Source organism: Typha latifolia, unplaced genomic scaffold, assembly GCF_019914945.1.
Source record: "Typha latifolia isolate L0001 unplaced genomic scaffold, TyphaL0001v2 contig_30, whole genome shotgun sequence".
Taxonomy (NCBI): domain Eukaryota; kingdom Viridiplantae; phylum Streptophyta; class Magnoliopsida; order Poales; family Typhaceae; genus Typha; species Typha latifolia.
Window position 1 is genome coordinate 33,054 of NW_027330478.1, and position 15,604 is coordinate 48,657.

The 15,604-nt window shown below is 40.7% G+C and overlaps 2 protein-coding genes across 3 annotated transcripts; one reads left to right on the forward strand and one right to left on the reverse strand.

The window, feature by feature from the left end:
• Positions 1 to 533: 533 nt before the first annotated feature.
• On the forward strand, positions 534 to 4,069 carry LOC140802554 (probable xyloglucan glycosyltransferase 9). The gene is made up of 5 exons (XM_073158085.1): positions 534 to 1,647; positions 1,747 to 2,055; positions 2,148 to 2,438; positions 2,530 to 2,643; positions 3,020 to 4,069. The coding sequence occupies exons 1-5, from the start codon at positions 886 to 888 to the stop codon at positions 3,638 to 3,640; spliced, it is 2,097 nt and encodes a 698-aa protein (XP_073014186.1). The 5' UTR covers positions 534 to 885; the 3' UTR covers positions 3,641 to 4,069.
• A 2,699-nt stretch (positions 4,070 to 6,768) lies between these two features.
• On the reverse strand, positions 6,769 to 10,756 carry LOC140802550 (AP2-like ethylene-responsive transcription factor CRL5). 2 transcript variants are annotated; one of them, XM_073158081.1, is made up of 10 exons: positions 9,908 to 10,756; positions 9,453 to 9,794; positions 9,191 to 9,347; positions 8,943 to 9,025; positions 8,784 to 8,792; positions 8,595 to 8,683; positions 8,434 to 8,507; positions 8,293 to 8,343; positions 8,137 to 8,213; positions 6,769 to 7,723 (listed from the first exon to the last, which is right to left on the reverse strand). In XM_073158081.1, exons 1-10 carry the CDS (start codon positions 10,209 to 10,211, stop codon positions 7,107 to 7,109), a joined length of 1,803 nt encoding a protein of 600 aa, XP_073014182.1. In that variant the 5' UTR covers positions 10,212 to 10,756; the 3' UTR covers positions 6,769 to 7,106. The 2 variants fall into 2 exon arrangements, with proteins under 2 accessions (XP_073014182.1, XP_073014181.1); XM_073158080.1 differs by having other exon boundaries at positions 9,191 to 9,794; positions 9,908 to 10,754.
• Between the last annotated feature and the right edge of the window lie 4,848 nt (positions 10,757 to 15,604).

Here is a 15,604-nt window from a genome sequence, read left to right on the forward strand (position 1 = left end):
TTTGAGTGGAAGTTATATATGTTATGTTTAACCCAGAGATCGACTTGGTCTTAATCACCGACAGGGAAAGGTAACCTATCTGCCGTGGATTTAAAATGTGAACAAAGGCTATTAATTACAGGGCGCGAAGGCAAAGGGTGACCATATCATTAATCGAATCAACTTTCAAGTTTATTTTAAAAAAAGTAGTAGGGTGCGATTTGTAAAAATACGTTAAAAAGGTGGAGGACTAGGACTACGAATTGGCTTAAATGTGGGGTGTTTAATTCAAAATTTCCTTGTTTTAATCCTAATCCACTAATAATTTACGCACGGTCAAATAACGGTGGTCCTCCTCTTGCTTGCTATTTTCCATTCAAATTCTGTTGAGGAAAAAAACTAAGAAACGACCAAAATTACTCTTCTCCATTACCGAACTTTTACCTCGAGGAGAGGATGAGGTTAATCGAAGCTAAAATGGTGAAGACGAAGAAGGAAGGAAACGTCGTTCTCCTATATACAAAAAGGTCCTCCATTTTCTCTCCCCCAACCTAGATCACCTCCTCATTCCCTCATTGTTTCCCTTCCTTGTTTAATCCCAACAACCGCGTGGTGATAGAAAGATCCCACTTTTGAGATAAACTACTCCATTTCTATTCCCTCATTGTTTCCCTTCCCTTTCCTCCACGGTAATCATGGGAAGGAAATAGTAGATAAAAGAGACCTTTTTCCCTTTTTTTTTATTTTTTTTGGGACTGATAGACGTGTTGAGCTGTTCTTATTCTTCTTCGAAGCCCTTCTTAAAGCGGCAGCTTGTCTCCAAGCTTCCATCTCGGGGCTGGGCATTTAGTCGAAGTCTTATGCGCTAACCTCTGAGAACAGAGATTGGTACATTTGATACTTGTAATGGCGCCATTCTTCGATTGGTGGGGGAAGGAGACCCACCGTGGAACGCCGGTGATCGTGAAGATGGAGAACCCCAACTGGTCGATTGCCGAGATCTCGTCGCCGGACGACGAGGACTACGTCGCCGAGGCCGGCGCCGGGGACTTCCCGGCGCGCCCGAGGAAGGGCGGAAGGGGGAAGAACGCGAAGCAGGTCACGTGGGTCCTCCTCCTCAAGGCGCACCGCGCCGCCGGTTGCCTCACCAACCTAGCCTCCACTGCCGTCGGACTCGCCTCCGCCGTCCGACGCCGAGTCACCGCCGGTAGGATGGACACCGACGCCGGCGCCTCTCCGCCGGGGGAGAGCCCTGTACTCCGGAGCCGATTCTATTCCTGCATCAAGGTCTTCCTCTGGCTCTCGGTTCTCCTCCTCGGCTTCGAGGTCGCCGCTTACTACAAAGGATGGCATCTCGCCGCCCCTGACCTCCAAAACTTCGTGCTTCCTTCCTTTGGCGTCCATAGCCTCTTAGAATCCATCTATTCCGGTTGGGTTCGCTTCCGCGCCGATTACATCGCTCCCCTGCTGCAATTCCTCACCAATGCTTGCGTCGTCCTCTTCCTAATCCAGAGCGCAGACCGCTTAATCCTTTGCCTCGGTTGCTTCTGGATCCATTTGAAGAAGATAAAGCCTGTGTCCAAGGTAGCCAATTTCGCCGACGATCCCGAATCCGGGAAGCATTTCCCCATGGTGCTAGTCCAAATACCTATGTGCAACGAGAAAGAGGTAAGCTGGAATGTGAACTAAAGATTGGATTTTGGGAGTTAGCGTGGCGAGTTTTTGTCTAAATTAACTGCCTTTGGTGGTGGGTTTTGGATTTTTCAGGTGTATCAGCAATCAATCGCCGCAGTTTGTAATCTGGACTGGCCGAAGTCCAACTTCTTGGTTCAGGTTTTGGATGATTCAGATGAACCTGCAACGCGGGCATTGATCAAGGAGGAGGTGGAGAAGTGGCAGCAGAATGGAGCTCAGATTGTGTACCGTCACCGGGTAATCCGAGATGGGTACAAGGCCGGGAATCTCAAATCTGCCATGAATTGTAGCTACGTTAAAGACTATGAATTTGTCGCAATCTTTGACGCTGATTTCCAGCCAACACCGGACTTCTTGAAACGCACTGTTCCGCATTTTAAGGTAGAATTAGAGGGCATCTTGTTTGTTGCTTCAATTTCTTTGTTAAGTAGTGAATTTTAGTTCTAACGAGATGAGATTAATGAAATTTGCAGGACAATGAGGAGGTGGGGCTGGTGCAGGCAAGATGGTCATTTGTGAACAAGGATGAGAACTTGTTAACCCGGTTACAGAACATTAATCTTTGCTTCCACTTTGAGGTGGAGCAGCAGGTGAATGGAGTGTTCATTAACTTCTTTGGCTTCAATGGAACTGCGGGTGTGTGGAGAATTAAGGCATTGGAGGATTCAGGGGGATGGATGGAGAGAACTACTGTAGAGGATATGGACATTGCAGTCCGAGCGCATCTCAAAGGATGGAAATTTGTTTTCCTCAATGATGTAGAGGTACTAAAAGAAGACATCTTGGTAAATGGACTAATTTTTTGTTTTACTGAATTTTCCTAAATTGATTTGCCATCTTGGAATCTGGTGACAGTGTCAATGCGAATTGCCGGAATCATATGAGGCTTACAGGAAACAACAGCATCGATGGCATTCGGGTCCAATGCAGTTGTTTAGGCTTTGCTTACCAGACATTATACGATCAAAGGTACCATCAATACTACCATCATTTGAGATGCTAACTAGTAACATGAGGTGAAAGGCCACTTGCCAATGTTCCTTTGTATTCTATTCTGCGTTATTCCAGTAGAAAATCAAACGTCTCAGCAGACTGACATCTATCTATCTCATAGCATAGATGTTGTCGTCAGTGATAGGGAACTGGCATATATTAGCTAGATTAACCCAACTATGCTTATACCATATTCTAGCTATCATAAAATGTGTTCTCCTTTATGAAGTATTTAATCTATGATCAAATACTTAGCCTAGCTTTTTATAGATATCTGTTTCATTCTTATACTTCTTTTGTAAATGTAGTTGATGAATGTTCCTTGTCCTAATGCTCAGCACTTCTATTGCAGATTGCCTTCTGGAAGAAGGCTAACTTGATATTTCTATTCTTCCTCCTCCGGAAGCTGATCTTACCTTTCTACTCCTTCACACTTTTCTGCATCATCCTTCCTATGACAATGTTTGTCCCTGAAGCCGAGCTTCCTGCTTGGGTGGTTTGCTACATTCCCGCCGCAATGTCCCTCCTCAACATTCTACCGGCCCCAAGATCGTTCCCCTTCATCGTACCCTATCTCCTCTTTGAAAACACCATGTCAGTGACCAAGTTCAATGCCATGATCTCAGGCCTATTTCAGCTTGGCAGTGCCTACGAGTGGGTTGTGACAAAGAAATCCGGTCGTTCTTCTGAAGGTGATCTCATCTCCTTGGTGCAAAAGGAGCCTAAGCACCAAAGAAGTGGCTCTGTGCCTAACCTTGATACCATGGCAAAGGAGCAAGCCCTTCCCAAGAAGCAGTCCAAGAAAAAACACAACAGGATTTATACGAAAGAGCTAGCACTTGCCTTCCTTCTCCTGACTGCTGCAGCTCGAAGCCTGCTATCTGCCCAGGGTATACATTTCTACTTTCTTCTCTTTCAAGGAATCTCATTCTTGGTCGTCGGCCTAGACCTGATAGGGGAACAGATCGAGTGAAGGAACAGAAGAGAACACGAAGTATATGATCAGAAGGACTCTGCAAATATCAAATTAACTGCTTGTTAGGGGAAGGCTGCCTAACTTGGTGCTCCATCCCAGAACATCACCATCCCTCTTCCAGGGTTGTTTTTAGTTAAAGGTCCTCTCTTTAGAGGTGTAGATAGCTCTGCTTTTCAGCCTGCAGGAGCCTAATTCCATCAGGCCATATTCTTTTGTAAGAAAATTTTGTTCAGATGGGACCATACATACAGTTCCACATAGTTTTACCTTTCTTCAGAAGTCTTAGAATAACCTTGGTCCAGATGCTGCATTGTGAATTACCAAGATTCCAAGGATTTCATATTGACAATGTTATATGTTTCTTATTTGTGCTGATCTCACTTGGAACAGTTGTTGTGATCTTTCAAATGGAACCAAATTTGAACATATCTGTGGGTCGTTGATAGTCATGAGGAGAGGGAAAGAAATTGTCATCAGTGTTGGTTGCAGGGTCTATTTTCCAGTATCATGTACTTGAAATATTCAACAGCTTATTTCAAAAGGATCAGAGCCTTTTCTGATGGAGAACTGATGTGCTTCATTTGGTATCTCTTATATTAGATGTACTAATTCTGCCACAGAAAGCTACAAAAAAATAAGCCAGAGATGCTGTAACAACAGCATAGAGGGAGCTTTATACTTCTCCTTTTTTTTTCCCAGAAAATAGTATGGTCTGTTTAGACAAGTCCAAATGGCAGGGGTTGGATGGAATCAAGTTTTGTATATTAACCAAGTAATGGTTCTAGACTATTGTTTAAACAAGTATTCCTCTCTAATTACAGAATAAGTTTGTCTGTATTGGTCAAGACAATGATATCTCCAGCTGTATGTGTGATGCTTAGAGAAGACTATTGTCTTAATTTGCATCAGATTAGGAGGTTGATTTGTCTTAATCCAGTTTTGCGTGAGAGATTCGGTGGAAAGACAGAGCATTCTTATTAGGACTAAGTGGAGCATTTGCATCTTCCAGCTAATACTAATCACAGAGTTGGGTACAGCATGCATCATCATCTTTTCTGCATGCTGAGCTAATTACCAATTTGCCCATTGGTTATGATCATTATCGTCATCTCATGTGATGACTATTGGGGTATGGACCATTCCACTTCGATTCCAGCTATCATCACCTCGTTCAAACGTACGCGTGTAAGAAATTTGTAAAGAATTCTTAATTGAGTTTCTTTTTTAACACACTAATAGCTATAGATTTTCAGCCCTCTTATATATAAATATAAACTTTTAAAATGAGTCATGTATAAATTAATCATCTCATCGAACTACTGCGCTGAACTACACGCTATTGAACCAGACTCTCAAATTAATCGTTTTAATCTTCTAAGCCATTGCACCGCCCAATTGGGTCAAACTATTGAGCTACTGAAACTAGCTCCAAACACAAATACACAAATAATAGCTACTGAAACTAGCTCCAACTAAGCCATGCCTGGGCTGGACCCCCTACTACCTGCTGCCGTAGGATAATACCTATCATCTGTGGTTTAATTCTTAATAAGTGGTTTTTGGCTTCTCTCAAGTACATAGTAATGTTTATGAATATTATATCCCATGGATAGTGGGCTTAAGACAAAAAGTAGGGGCTATCAACATCTATAGCCTGGCCCATTTTAAACTATAGTTGGCAATAATGGTCCATTAACAGCCCAGATGCTTTAACTAAAGAAAAACTTTATATGTTCTGTTTTACGAATCGCACCCTGCACTTACGTTAACTTACTCAACAGCCAAAAAGAAAAATTTACTTAACTCGGGATTCGCAAATAAGGAAAATGCAAGGTCGTAACTGTAAAGTATATCAGTAAAATGTAGGGGTTAAATGCAAATTTACCACCTTTGTCGCTACTCGCTAGCAATGGCAAGAAGTAATTCGGAAGAAGCCGGATGGCAAAGGCGCAGCTGATTGGGGACCGATGGCTCGCTTCAAATGCATGGAGACAGACAAGATCCAAAGGATGGATTCTCCCAGCTGTCAATGGTCAAACATCGGCCGTCAACGGATGACTGGACCCACGTCGCGCGGCATCTGCTGACGTGGCAGTACTTCCCTACTCCTAAAAGATTCGACGCTAGATCCCCTAAAGGCTGCCGTTCACCTGGGCATCAGTACGCGTCCTGTTTAACGCACCACATAATGTGACTCGTAATTGGGACCCCTCACATTTTTGACAGACTTTCTTTATATATTTTTTTTTTCTAACAAAAAAAGATAAGCTTAATTTATCTAGTTATTACTTACATATTTAGGGTAGATTAGATTGCTTCTTTTATTGTGTCGCTAACAAAATTGGATAATATCATGATCAAACTTTTCAATCTCTTCCAAATAACTTACTTGTGGTTCTATGTGTCTTTCTCTCCATGAGATCTTAAGGAACTGTCCACCAACTGTTTGATAAAAAGGTAAGCTAGGAGAATAATATTTGATAGGGTTAAGAGTCAGGAATTTTAGGTAAGAGAGGTAGTATCTCTAATTACTAATATTAATGTATAAAATATTATATGTTATATGTATACAAATATTCTATGTAAAGATTTTTTTGTTTTTATAGTTTTCAGTTGTAGAATATATTTATTTCTCTCAAAAAGATACTAAAACGTGTTTAATTGAAAATAAAGAAATATAAGGGGAGCCAATTACTACTATATATAAAAAATTACTAAAAAATTCTAAATCTAATACTACTCATAAGTTTTAATTTAAAAATTATTACTAATTTGCATAAAAATTATTTTACTAAGTCACTCTTAACTTGTCTTTTTTTAGATATAAGGGTAGCAAGAAGATAGATGTAGCGATACAAAACAAAATTTAGAATTAAAATAATTTTAATCCAGAGTAGGATAAAATAGATTCAAACTCTATTTTATAGTATTTGATAAATGTAGGTTAGTATTGCATCTGCAACTTGTTTAGAAAAATAAAATAATTTTTGATCCAGAGTAAGATAAAATATGTATTTAACTCTATTTTATAATATTTGATAAAAGTAAGTTGGTGTTGCATCTGCAACTTGAGAAGAGATGGCTTGGATTGTTTAAGCATCACAACAATATCCTAAACAGTGAAGTGAATGAAAGACAACTAATAACATAACTTTTAGGCCATGCAAGATGAGAACAAGACTAGGATAAATATTACAACTTCAAATAAACTACCTAATTAAAAGTTAGCAGTACTATTTCAGGGAGTGAAATCTTGGCCTCTACATAGCAAAACCCTTGTCCAAATGGCCCCAGCAGTGACAAAAAGCTAAAGCCACTGGAAAAGGATAGAGGCCTGATCCACCTTTGGAATCCCATGATCACCAATACTAACTGCAAATAGCTAAAGACCTCCACCCATTCCCTCCTTTTCCAATACATCATGCCCATCTCCTTTCGTCAGCTTCTTTAGTCCTTGCCATGCTTAGGCATCAGTCCATGCAGCAAACAATGGCATATGAGCAATCGGCACTGTTGGCCTAATCTGGTTTGATGGCATCCATGAGCTCAATGGTGGAGGAGCTATGAGCTTTGATGGTGGCTTGGCAAAGAGCATGGCGAGACCACCGCGGTCAGGACTCTCTTCTCTAGAGTTGCTCAAGCTATTAACCAGGGACGACACATTAGAAGGATCGTCGGCAACATGTGCTGAATTCACTCCATCAACACCAACCAGGCCATGAAGAGCTGAAAAAGATTCATTTCGGAATTCACCACTAGTTGCAACTATATCCTGGTTATGTTCATCAGAATGCGATGGAGTTTGATGAGGAGATTGATAGGAAGTCATCTTCCAATATGAACCACTGCTAGGATTATCATCCGGTAAGCCTAGCTCTCTGCTGCTATTTTGGACTAGGGGAACATCACTCCGAGCTTCCACAACTTTGTTTCGCCTTGCAAGTTCACCCGACAGAAGTGTGCTACTTGCCATGATTTTTTCGACGTCGTATCTTGTTATGTCAAAGTTTGTGACTGCATTCAGCCCGCGGAATTTGATCGCCGCGACGTCATATGCTTCAGCAGCTTCCTCTTGTGTACCTGAGAGTTCATCCTCCAACTTGTAACACTTAAACATGAGGTGCAGAATGAGCCTTAAAGATACTGAACACAATCATATCATGAGGCAGTAGAATGCTTTTCTTTTTCACCTTTAATCTTGAAGACTAAAGTTTCGGTCAAACAAGAAGCTTAAGCTACTGCTGAAATCAGCCTTATGAAAAGAGGAACTAAAGACTCTTTAGGATAAGGTCTTGATTGCTATCAAAAGCATCAACAACATTCTCTGAAAGGGCCTGAGGAATCATTGGCTAAGGTTACTACCACTGTGATTGGATATCTGGTTTCCAATCTTCATAACAAACTCTGAATGATTTCAGAGGTCACACCTCAATGATGGAAGCATGCAAAAATATGCAACAAAGATAAACAACTTGTACAAATTGAAAACTTACTAAATGTTCCAAGATAAAGATCCTTGTTCCCGGATACCCTCCCTATTCGTGCTTGCCACCTTCCATGTTGGTGATGCCTAAGCACAAAGAAGAACAATAAATTGTTAACCAGAGGAGAAGATACTATCCGATACTGAAATAATTAGTGATATAAACCTCGTTACTCCACGATACATTGAAGCTCCTCTAGAAAATCCACTACTTTTTCTGCAGGGAAACAAATTATAGATAAGATTTCAGAGTTAGATAATTTTAAACAGTTGTATTAATACAACGAGGAATGGTTAATAGATTTACCTTCTCAAGTGAGCAACATATTCTTGCCTAGTCATGTTCTTCATCTCTTCCATTTCGTCCTGATAGTCCTCCAACTGAAACAAACCATTTATAAGCAATGTTAAAAAAAATTCCTTCCAAAGAATTATAGCTTTAGCGAAACGTCAGTTGATCAAACATACCGGGAAGTTGATGTGCGTTGAAGGACCCCAGTATTTGAGCGCCGCCAAATCATAGGCTCTCGCCGCTTTCTCTTCCATGTCATAACCCCCTGGAACCACATATTTAAATGGCTTTCTATAGTTAACAAGTATCCGATAGAAGATTACAAGTGTCCGACAGATGAGGGAAAAGAAAACGAGAGCTCTTACCCAGATAAACTGCAAGAACACACGTTTCATCCATGACATCCCAAAGCACAAACATGACAACCCAATTATAACATAATAGTTAGCAAAGCATGGACTTTTTGGAAATAGAATCTGAAGGATAATTAAGTTGGTAATGCCAGTTTTTATTGTTTTACTAACCTTGCCTTCCCTTTCTTGTCTGGCCTTCCTTCTTGCAACTATTGTCCCATAGATGGGCTTCATATCTACCAGTCCACCTATGCCTGTTGTAGATAGATTACACCACTTTCTAATATCAGAATATGTTAAATAGGCAAGAAGCATTATACCAAAAGTTAAATAGCAAGAGAGCAGAGAGAGGTATTACATTACAAGAGTAACATGTGCAGACAGACAGTAAAATGATGCAAAAGAAGATTAATACTAACCTTGTAACACCTCTATACTGAGATGTTCTTTGGCCAAATGTGTCGATGGACTTCCTATGAACAGGCTGCTTCTGGCTTCCTTTCCCAGTCCCTCTCTTCTTACTTGCATCTAAGGTCATGTAGTCAGTCGTTGTAGCAGGAGAGGCGTGCTGTGGAGCTGTGACACAACTAGACTGTGAACCTGAGCTCATGGACAAGCTCAAAGAATGCAAATCCCAATAACCAACATGACCAGATGTAATACTCCCTTCATCACTCATACCACCATTTGCACCAATGTTGTAGTTCCTTGAGACCCAGTTCTTGAGGCTTGGGATTCCATCATCAGCCATTGGTTCTTCCACCATTGTTGCCTGGTACATCCCATGGCCTGTGAGCACACCACACTCTCCTTCCTGCAATGGTTGGAAGTACCTCATTGGCTGCTGTTGGAGTTCTAAAGGATGAGTTTGGTTGCCCTCAGAACCTGGGTTTTGATGGTAGTACATGCTGTCTAAGCTTAATGCCATTGCTCCCCTGTCATTGTTACCATACTGATGGGTCCCCATGTTAGGACCACCCCCTAAGAAGTCTTCCAGTTTTGGGGATGGAGATGGCACCATTCCTTCAACACAACACATTGAATAGAAAAGGGAAATGATGACAAGGGCTTAAGAAATGACCTTCTTGTTTGGAGGCCAGAATAAGCTAAACAGAGAGGAAAGAGGTGAGACAAACCTTGTTCTGATGTGGTAAGGGCTTCCATAATGCAGAGAGACCCATCAGACTTGAGTGGCATGGAGGATAACTGAGAATAGTATCCTCCATTCTCCCCTACACCATAGCAGATACCAGAGCCGCCCAAGTGAGAAGAAGGGAAGTAGACGGTGGAAACAGAAGAGGAGACAGCAGACATTGGCTGGGATTGGTGATGATGGCTCTGATCATTGAGTTGGTGGTCTGGTCCGGCAGAGACCTCCATGTTCATATGAGGGGAGAGAGAGAAACCCAACCAGTTGTTATTATTGTTCATGGACTTCATCTTCCTCCACTACAAGAGATTTTTAACAAGATCCAATGTGAGGAGGCAGTTTCAATCATTGGAGAGTACACACTCTAATGATGCTTGCCATTGTGGTTTTCCACCATTTGAGACTTGGGTTTTTGTGTTCAACCAAAATGGACTCGCATGGTGGAAACACTAATAACAAGCTCCCTTGTGGAGTGTGAGTAGCAAAGCAAAAGCACTTGAGGATGATACCACTGCTAGTCCCTTTAAACTAAGCAAAAGGAATGAGTTCCCCCAAAGAAATGCTGGATAAATTCTACCCTCCTGCAATCCCATGGGGATCTGTGTTCTGAGAAAGACCATCTCTTGCTCTCTTTTCTTTCAAACCCATACATATCTGCCTTTTTGTTAATCCCCTTAAACCCCACTAAAGCCCCTGATTACAAGTCCCAAACCCAGACAAAGTTGCACCCCAAATGGGGTCTCAGAGTGGCCATTGTGCCAATAAAACGACTTGGGAAAGCCCATATAATCAATGGAGAAGTTTCCTTTCCTTCTCTTCCTTTCCTATTTGTTCTTACTATCAAGAATGGGTGGTGATCTGATGGCCAAAACAAGGCTGCTTTTTTTTTTCAGTCTCTTGGCCATGAGATAGATTGATTGGCAGCAGGACTGTACAACTAGTCACTTCACAACAGTTGTAGCTCTGTGCAAGCCTATAGTGTCATTGAAGTATCTACCTAAATCTAGTCTTTTCTAGTGTAATTTATGCCACTAGGCCCACTGGAACACCTTCCTCTTTAAAAAAAAATAAATCAGAGAAGAATAAAAAACAAGGGAAAGGAAAAGAAGGTTGTATTAATTATACCCAATATTGATTTTTCATCGTAAAGGGAATGCATATACAAGAACAGGTGCAGTGGCAGAAAGGATAGAGATACTGGTTTTGCTATATGGTTACAATCCTAGGGGTAATTTGTCCATGGTTGCTTTCAAAGATTTTGAATGCAGTCAACAGCTGCAGACAAAAGGAGAGATGTGGGTCAATAGGATGTGCTCCATATATTCCATGAATGATGTAGAAGGGCCAAAGAGGAACTTGGAAAAGCTGCTGCTAATTAGGAGCATCAGTACAATTTTATCATCTTCTCCTTCTGCTCTGATGGCAAGTATACAACTTGCCAGATGAGCTGCTTGTCTCTATTTTGGTTACAAAATATAAAGATCTCATTAGATTCTCCAAGGCTTCTCAGTTAGTCTTGAAAACTACTAGTCTGGCTTAATCTATCTCTGATGCATGAGGATGTGCATGGTGTTATGTAGACACATGCTCATGTAGCATGATTGTGTAGTGGAAAAAGTGCTATGGGGATGATGATGAGGGGTTGGTTCTGAGGGAATAAAATATACTAAGTAACTGTCCTGCTCCACTTTGATTAATGGAATGATGAAGAATTCAAGATGCCCAACAGCTACATCCCACACCAACACTTTTGTTTGGCGACTGTTGCCTCCTTAGTAAGGAGCAAAAAATACTAACATCTCCTTCTGCTTCAATCCATATCTCCTTTTCTCTTTCACAAGTCCCTCTCTATGCTGCAGGAGTGGTCAGATTGGTTTAAGACTTGTGGCCTTTGTCTTCTAATGTCTTAACTTTCTCTTCTTTAGTAGCCAAGAAAGGCAAACGGTGATAATATATAAACAACAGAATGGAGTGTGATACCAAGTCTAAGAATGGTATTGTAGTAGAACAAGGACTTGTCATGCACTAAACTGTCCCAAAGTACCAGTCCACAGATGGCAGCAATTGATGAATGCCCTGCTTCATGCATCATCTACTCTCTCTCTCTCTCTCTCGCTCTCTCTCTCTCTCTCTCTCTCTCTCTCACACACACACACACACACACACACACACAGCTTGGATTTCCAATTAATTGGTGAAGTCAAGACTATCAGGATAATGCGTAAATACACAAGCCTAAGCTAAAACAAAAGTTTACTTATTACATATAGAGTTATATAAATTCGAGTAAAGAAGTAAGGAACTTATCCCTAATGTGGGCAGGGGAGGGGTGGGGGGACCTCACATTGCACGTGAAGTAGCCAGATGGGATTACTGTGCCTTCTCTGATCCACACGTGTCTGCAACTCTGCGTGTGTGCTAATCCAAACCCCCAACTCTCTGGAAATCTTATAGTGAGGTCCACATAGGTGAGAGACTTAGTAGACTTGCTAATCCCAATATTTAGCTATTCTAAGAGTTTTTATAGACTAATCTGAAAGTAAACTGATGAATTATCCAAACTCCAAAGTAGCTGGCATGCAAGAGGGGGAAGGATTCCTCACCAATTGGCACTAATGGTTCGATTCGAGTCCAAAATAGACAAACCCATTTGTCCATTTCAGAGGATCATACTGGTGGAGTCTCGTAGGGCTCTGAGATGGTAATTGGTGTCACATACACAGATCACAGATGAGGGCCAGAGTCTCTTTATATATGTGACAAGACAATACATAGAGAGCTTCCTACATTATGCACTAAAAAGGTATCATGCCCATACTAAATCAAGGAAAAAAAAGAAAGAAGATAAGATTGATAAATAAACAAATAAAAAAATTGAATTGCGTGATTGTGATTTTTTTTGTAGAAGATCCAAGATGAGCTGCATTAAAACAGAGAGGAGAAATGTCACTCTGTCCTTTTCATTGACCCAATTTGTCCAACAGTAGAACTTCTAAGACAACCAAATATCTAATCTAGATATGAACTGACATATAAAAAAGCAAGTGGAGGAAAACCCACAAGAAGAAACGAGGCTACAAATCCACCCAACCCTCTGCTACTATGCACTCTACAGTGGTGATGCATTTAAGTGGTTGTTCTTGTCTTTCACGAGGGTATGCAACACAGGATCTGAATAAAATCCAAGCTAGATACCAAACAAGGAGGTGCAAGCAGCCCAAAAAGAAAGGGAGTAAAGAGCTTTTAGATAGCAACTAAACGAGACCAACACCAGAGAGAGAGAGAGAGAGAGTCTTTAATAGCACCAATTGGATAGTGCTAGGATAGGCTAGTTAAGGAGGCTCATATTGGACCAACATTTTTGAGTTTAAATTCCAATGGTATCAGTTTAACTAGGACATCCTCCTACCTCTTATTAAAGTGCTTCATTAAAAGCTTCTAATGCTTTTACATTGCTAACTTATTCAATGTTTGACTCTTTGTACAACAGACATTATTGAAGGTGCAACTTCTAAAGAGTTTTGGGTAAAATCCTTTCTGCTTTAATTCTCACTTTCAGAAGGATGGGGCATAGCAAGATGGATCACAAAAATGGAACAAGCCTAAGACCAAGAGCCTAATCCTACCAACCCTCAGAATTCAGATGGATTCATGGCGGTTGAATTGTCTCCACGGTTAATTGCTTGCTTGCCTCCACATTCCCCTCTCTGCCATGTTTGATTAAAGGAACATGGTGGTGGGGGGAGAAAGAGACAACCTTCAATGCAAAAGTTGTCCTTGGGTCTCTGCTACAAGGCTGAAAATTTACTTGCTTTGTTTCCATGCTTATGCTTTTGCTTTTCTTTTCTTTCTTTCTTTTTTTTTTCTTTTCTTTTCTCCTCACCCTTGTCTGCATCTGAAAATCCCAAGTGGCTTATTTGTTCACACTGGTCCTCAACCTCTGGTTTTTTTTTTGTTGTGGAACCTTCAAACAATGCCAAGTTTGGTCAAGAAAATGAACATGAATTGTCTTAGTGTTTTTTTTTTCTCTGGTGCCTTTCCTGACATGATGCTATTTGAAAAATGGCCAAGTCTCTTGCCCAAGTAACAACACTAGAGTTCACATATTAGACAGTCTTCCCTTTCGGTACAAAGCTTGCAAAGAATACACTGGTCCACCTTCGAAGATGAATTGTAGTCGTCTTGATGAACTTTTGATTAAATTTATAAAAGAACTACAATTGTAAAAAATAGACTGATATCCATTTCCTCCAGATAAGACGGAATTGACAGTAAAGATAGAGGTTATATTGTTACTTTTTCTATAATACTCCACACCCACTATCTTCCTAGTTGGATGCACATCAAAGGAATGGAATATTAAGACCTTGAGTGAGGACACCTGAGAAGTGATCATGCTTCCAATTAAGTCCACAATTGCTGGCTAAGATTGTCGTTCTCTACGTGGTGACGTGCCACTCAATCTTGAGCACTAAGATGGTGTCTTGTCATTGCCCTAGTTGGCTTGGATATCGTATATAAGTCTAGATGTAACAGATACAGAGAATTTTCATCAGATGGTAAGTTTATGCAAGCGTTAAAAGAGAGCCATAGGGACAAACATTGACAATTGGGTCATTCCATGCAGCTCTAAGAAATTGTAAGATTTTCTATGGGCCCATATGTCTCTAACCTATATGGACTAAGAAAAGATGTCACAATATAGTACTGATTCGTTCGATAGAGACTTCGGAATGAAATGCAATTGGCATTATCTACTTAAAACTAAATGGCACTGTTGATGCATCTTATTTTTAAAAGAACTCACAAGCTATTCTCATGCCAAGAAAACCCCGAGTCCATTATATTTAGGATTTGTGCACACACTCACAAGCTCACTTCACTGCCCTATCGAAGAGTTTATTCCTGGCCAAACTTTTGCTTGTCATGTAGAGTGCATCAAACTCTTTCTAAAGTGATCTAAATATCCAAAGATTGACAATTAAACAAGAAGGGCAGGGCATGATCAAGTTCAAAACCCATACAAAAGTGGCATGATGCACAACCATTAGGTAAACATGAACACAAACGGATGATTAGACTTGTTACACAGGAAAATTACAAGAAACACAAGGATGAAGCGTGCAGTTCAACTCGACTAGCCGAAACCCTAGTTGTCAGACACATATTAATCATCAAACAAAATTAGTTCTAATCCTTTCTTATGAAGCGTATATCTCTATTACTCAAACCTGCCACAGAGTCCATAATAAGCAATTGCCTCAAACCAAAACCCAATCTTCATGGCAGAATATAGGAACTCACAATGTACAACCTGTGCTAAGGTGTAGATCAAACAGCAGGTAGATAGTGTGGCCAGAAACTCCCATATTTGCTGACTCAATCCGTATCCTCTTTATTAGCAACACATACACTGTCTACAGACAGACATTCTTCAAAGTTCAAACAATTATTTCAGCGATCAATCTAGGTTGACCAATAGTACCGAATAAATGGAATCGTATCCATCACTGTGGCTTCATCAGCAAACTACCAATGAACCATTTGAATCAATTTCTTAGGTAAACAAAAGACTAAGAAATAGAGACATTTCAAGGGACCATCCCTGGATATTCTGGCTGTTGTCTTCAGGGTAGAAGAAGTTATCTGCCAATCAGTTTATGACCTTAAGCATTCAAATTAT

What these genes read in the sequence shown, in the direction of transcription:
- LOC140802554 (XM_073158085.1), top strand. Translation starts at nt 886, where the DNA reads ATGGCGCCATTCTTCGATTGGTGGGGGAAGGAGACCCACCGTGGAACG. An exon ending in CTATGTGCAACGAGAAAGAG is followed by an intron (nt 1,648 to 1,746) that starts GTAAGCTGGAAT and finishes TGGATTTTTCAG; the next exon opens with GTGTATCAGCAATCAATCGC. An exon ending in CAGACATTATACGATCAAAG is followed by an intron (nt 2,644 to 3,019) that starts GTACCATCAATA and finishes CTTCTATTGCAG; the next exon opens with ATTGCCTTCTGGAAGAAGGC.
- LOC140802550 (XM_073158080.1), bottom strand. Translation starts at nt 10,211, where the DNA reads ATGAAGTCCATGAACAATAATAACAACTGGTTGGGTTTCTCTCTCTCC. An exon ending in CCTTACCACATCAGAACAAG is followed by an intron (nt 9,795 to 9,907) that starts GTTTGTCTCACC and finishes GTTGTGTTGAAG; the next exon opens with GAATGGTGCCATCTCCATCC. An exon ending in CAGTATAGAGGTGTTACAAG is followed by an intron (nt 9,026 to 9,190) that starts GTTAGTATTAAT and finishes TATCTACAACAG; the next exon opens with GCATAGGTGGACTGGTAGAT.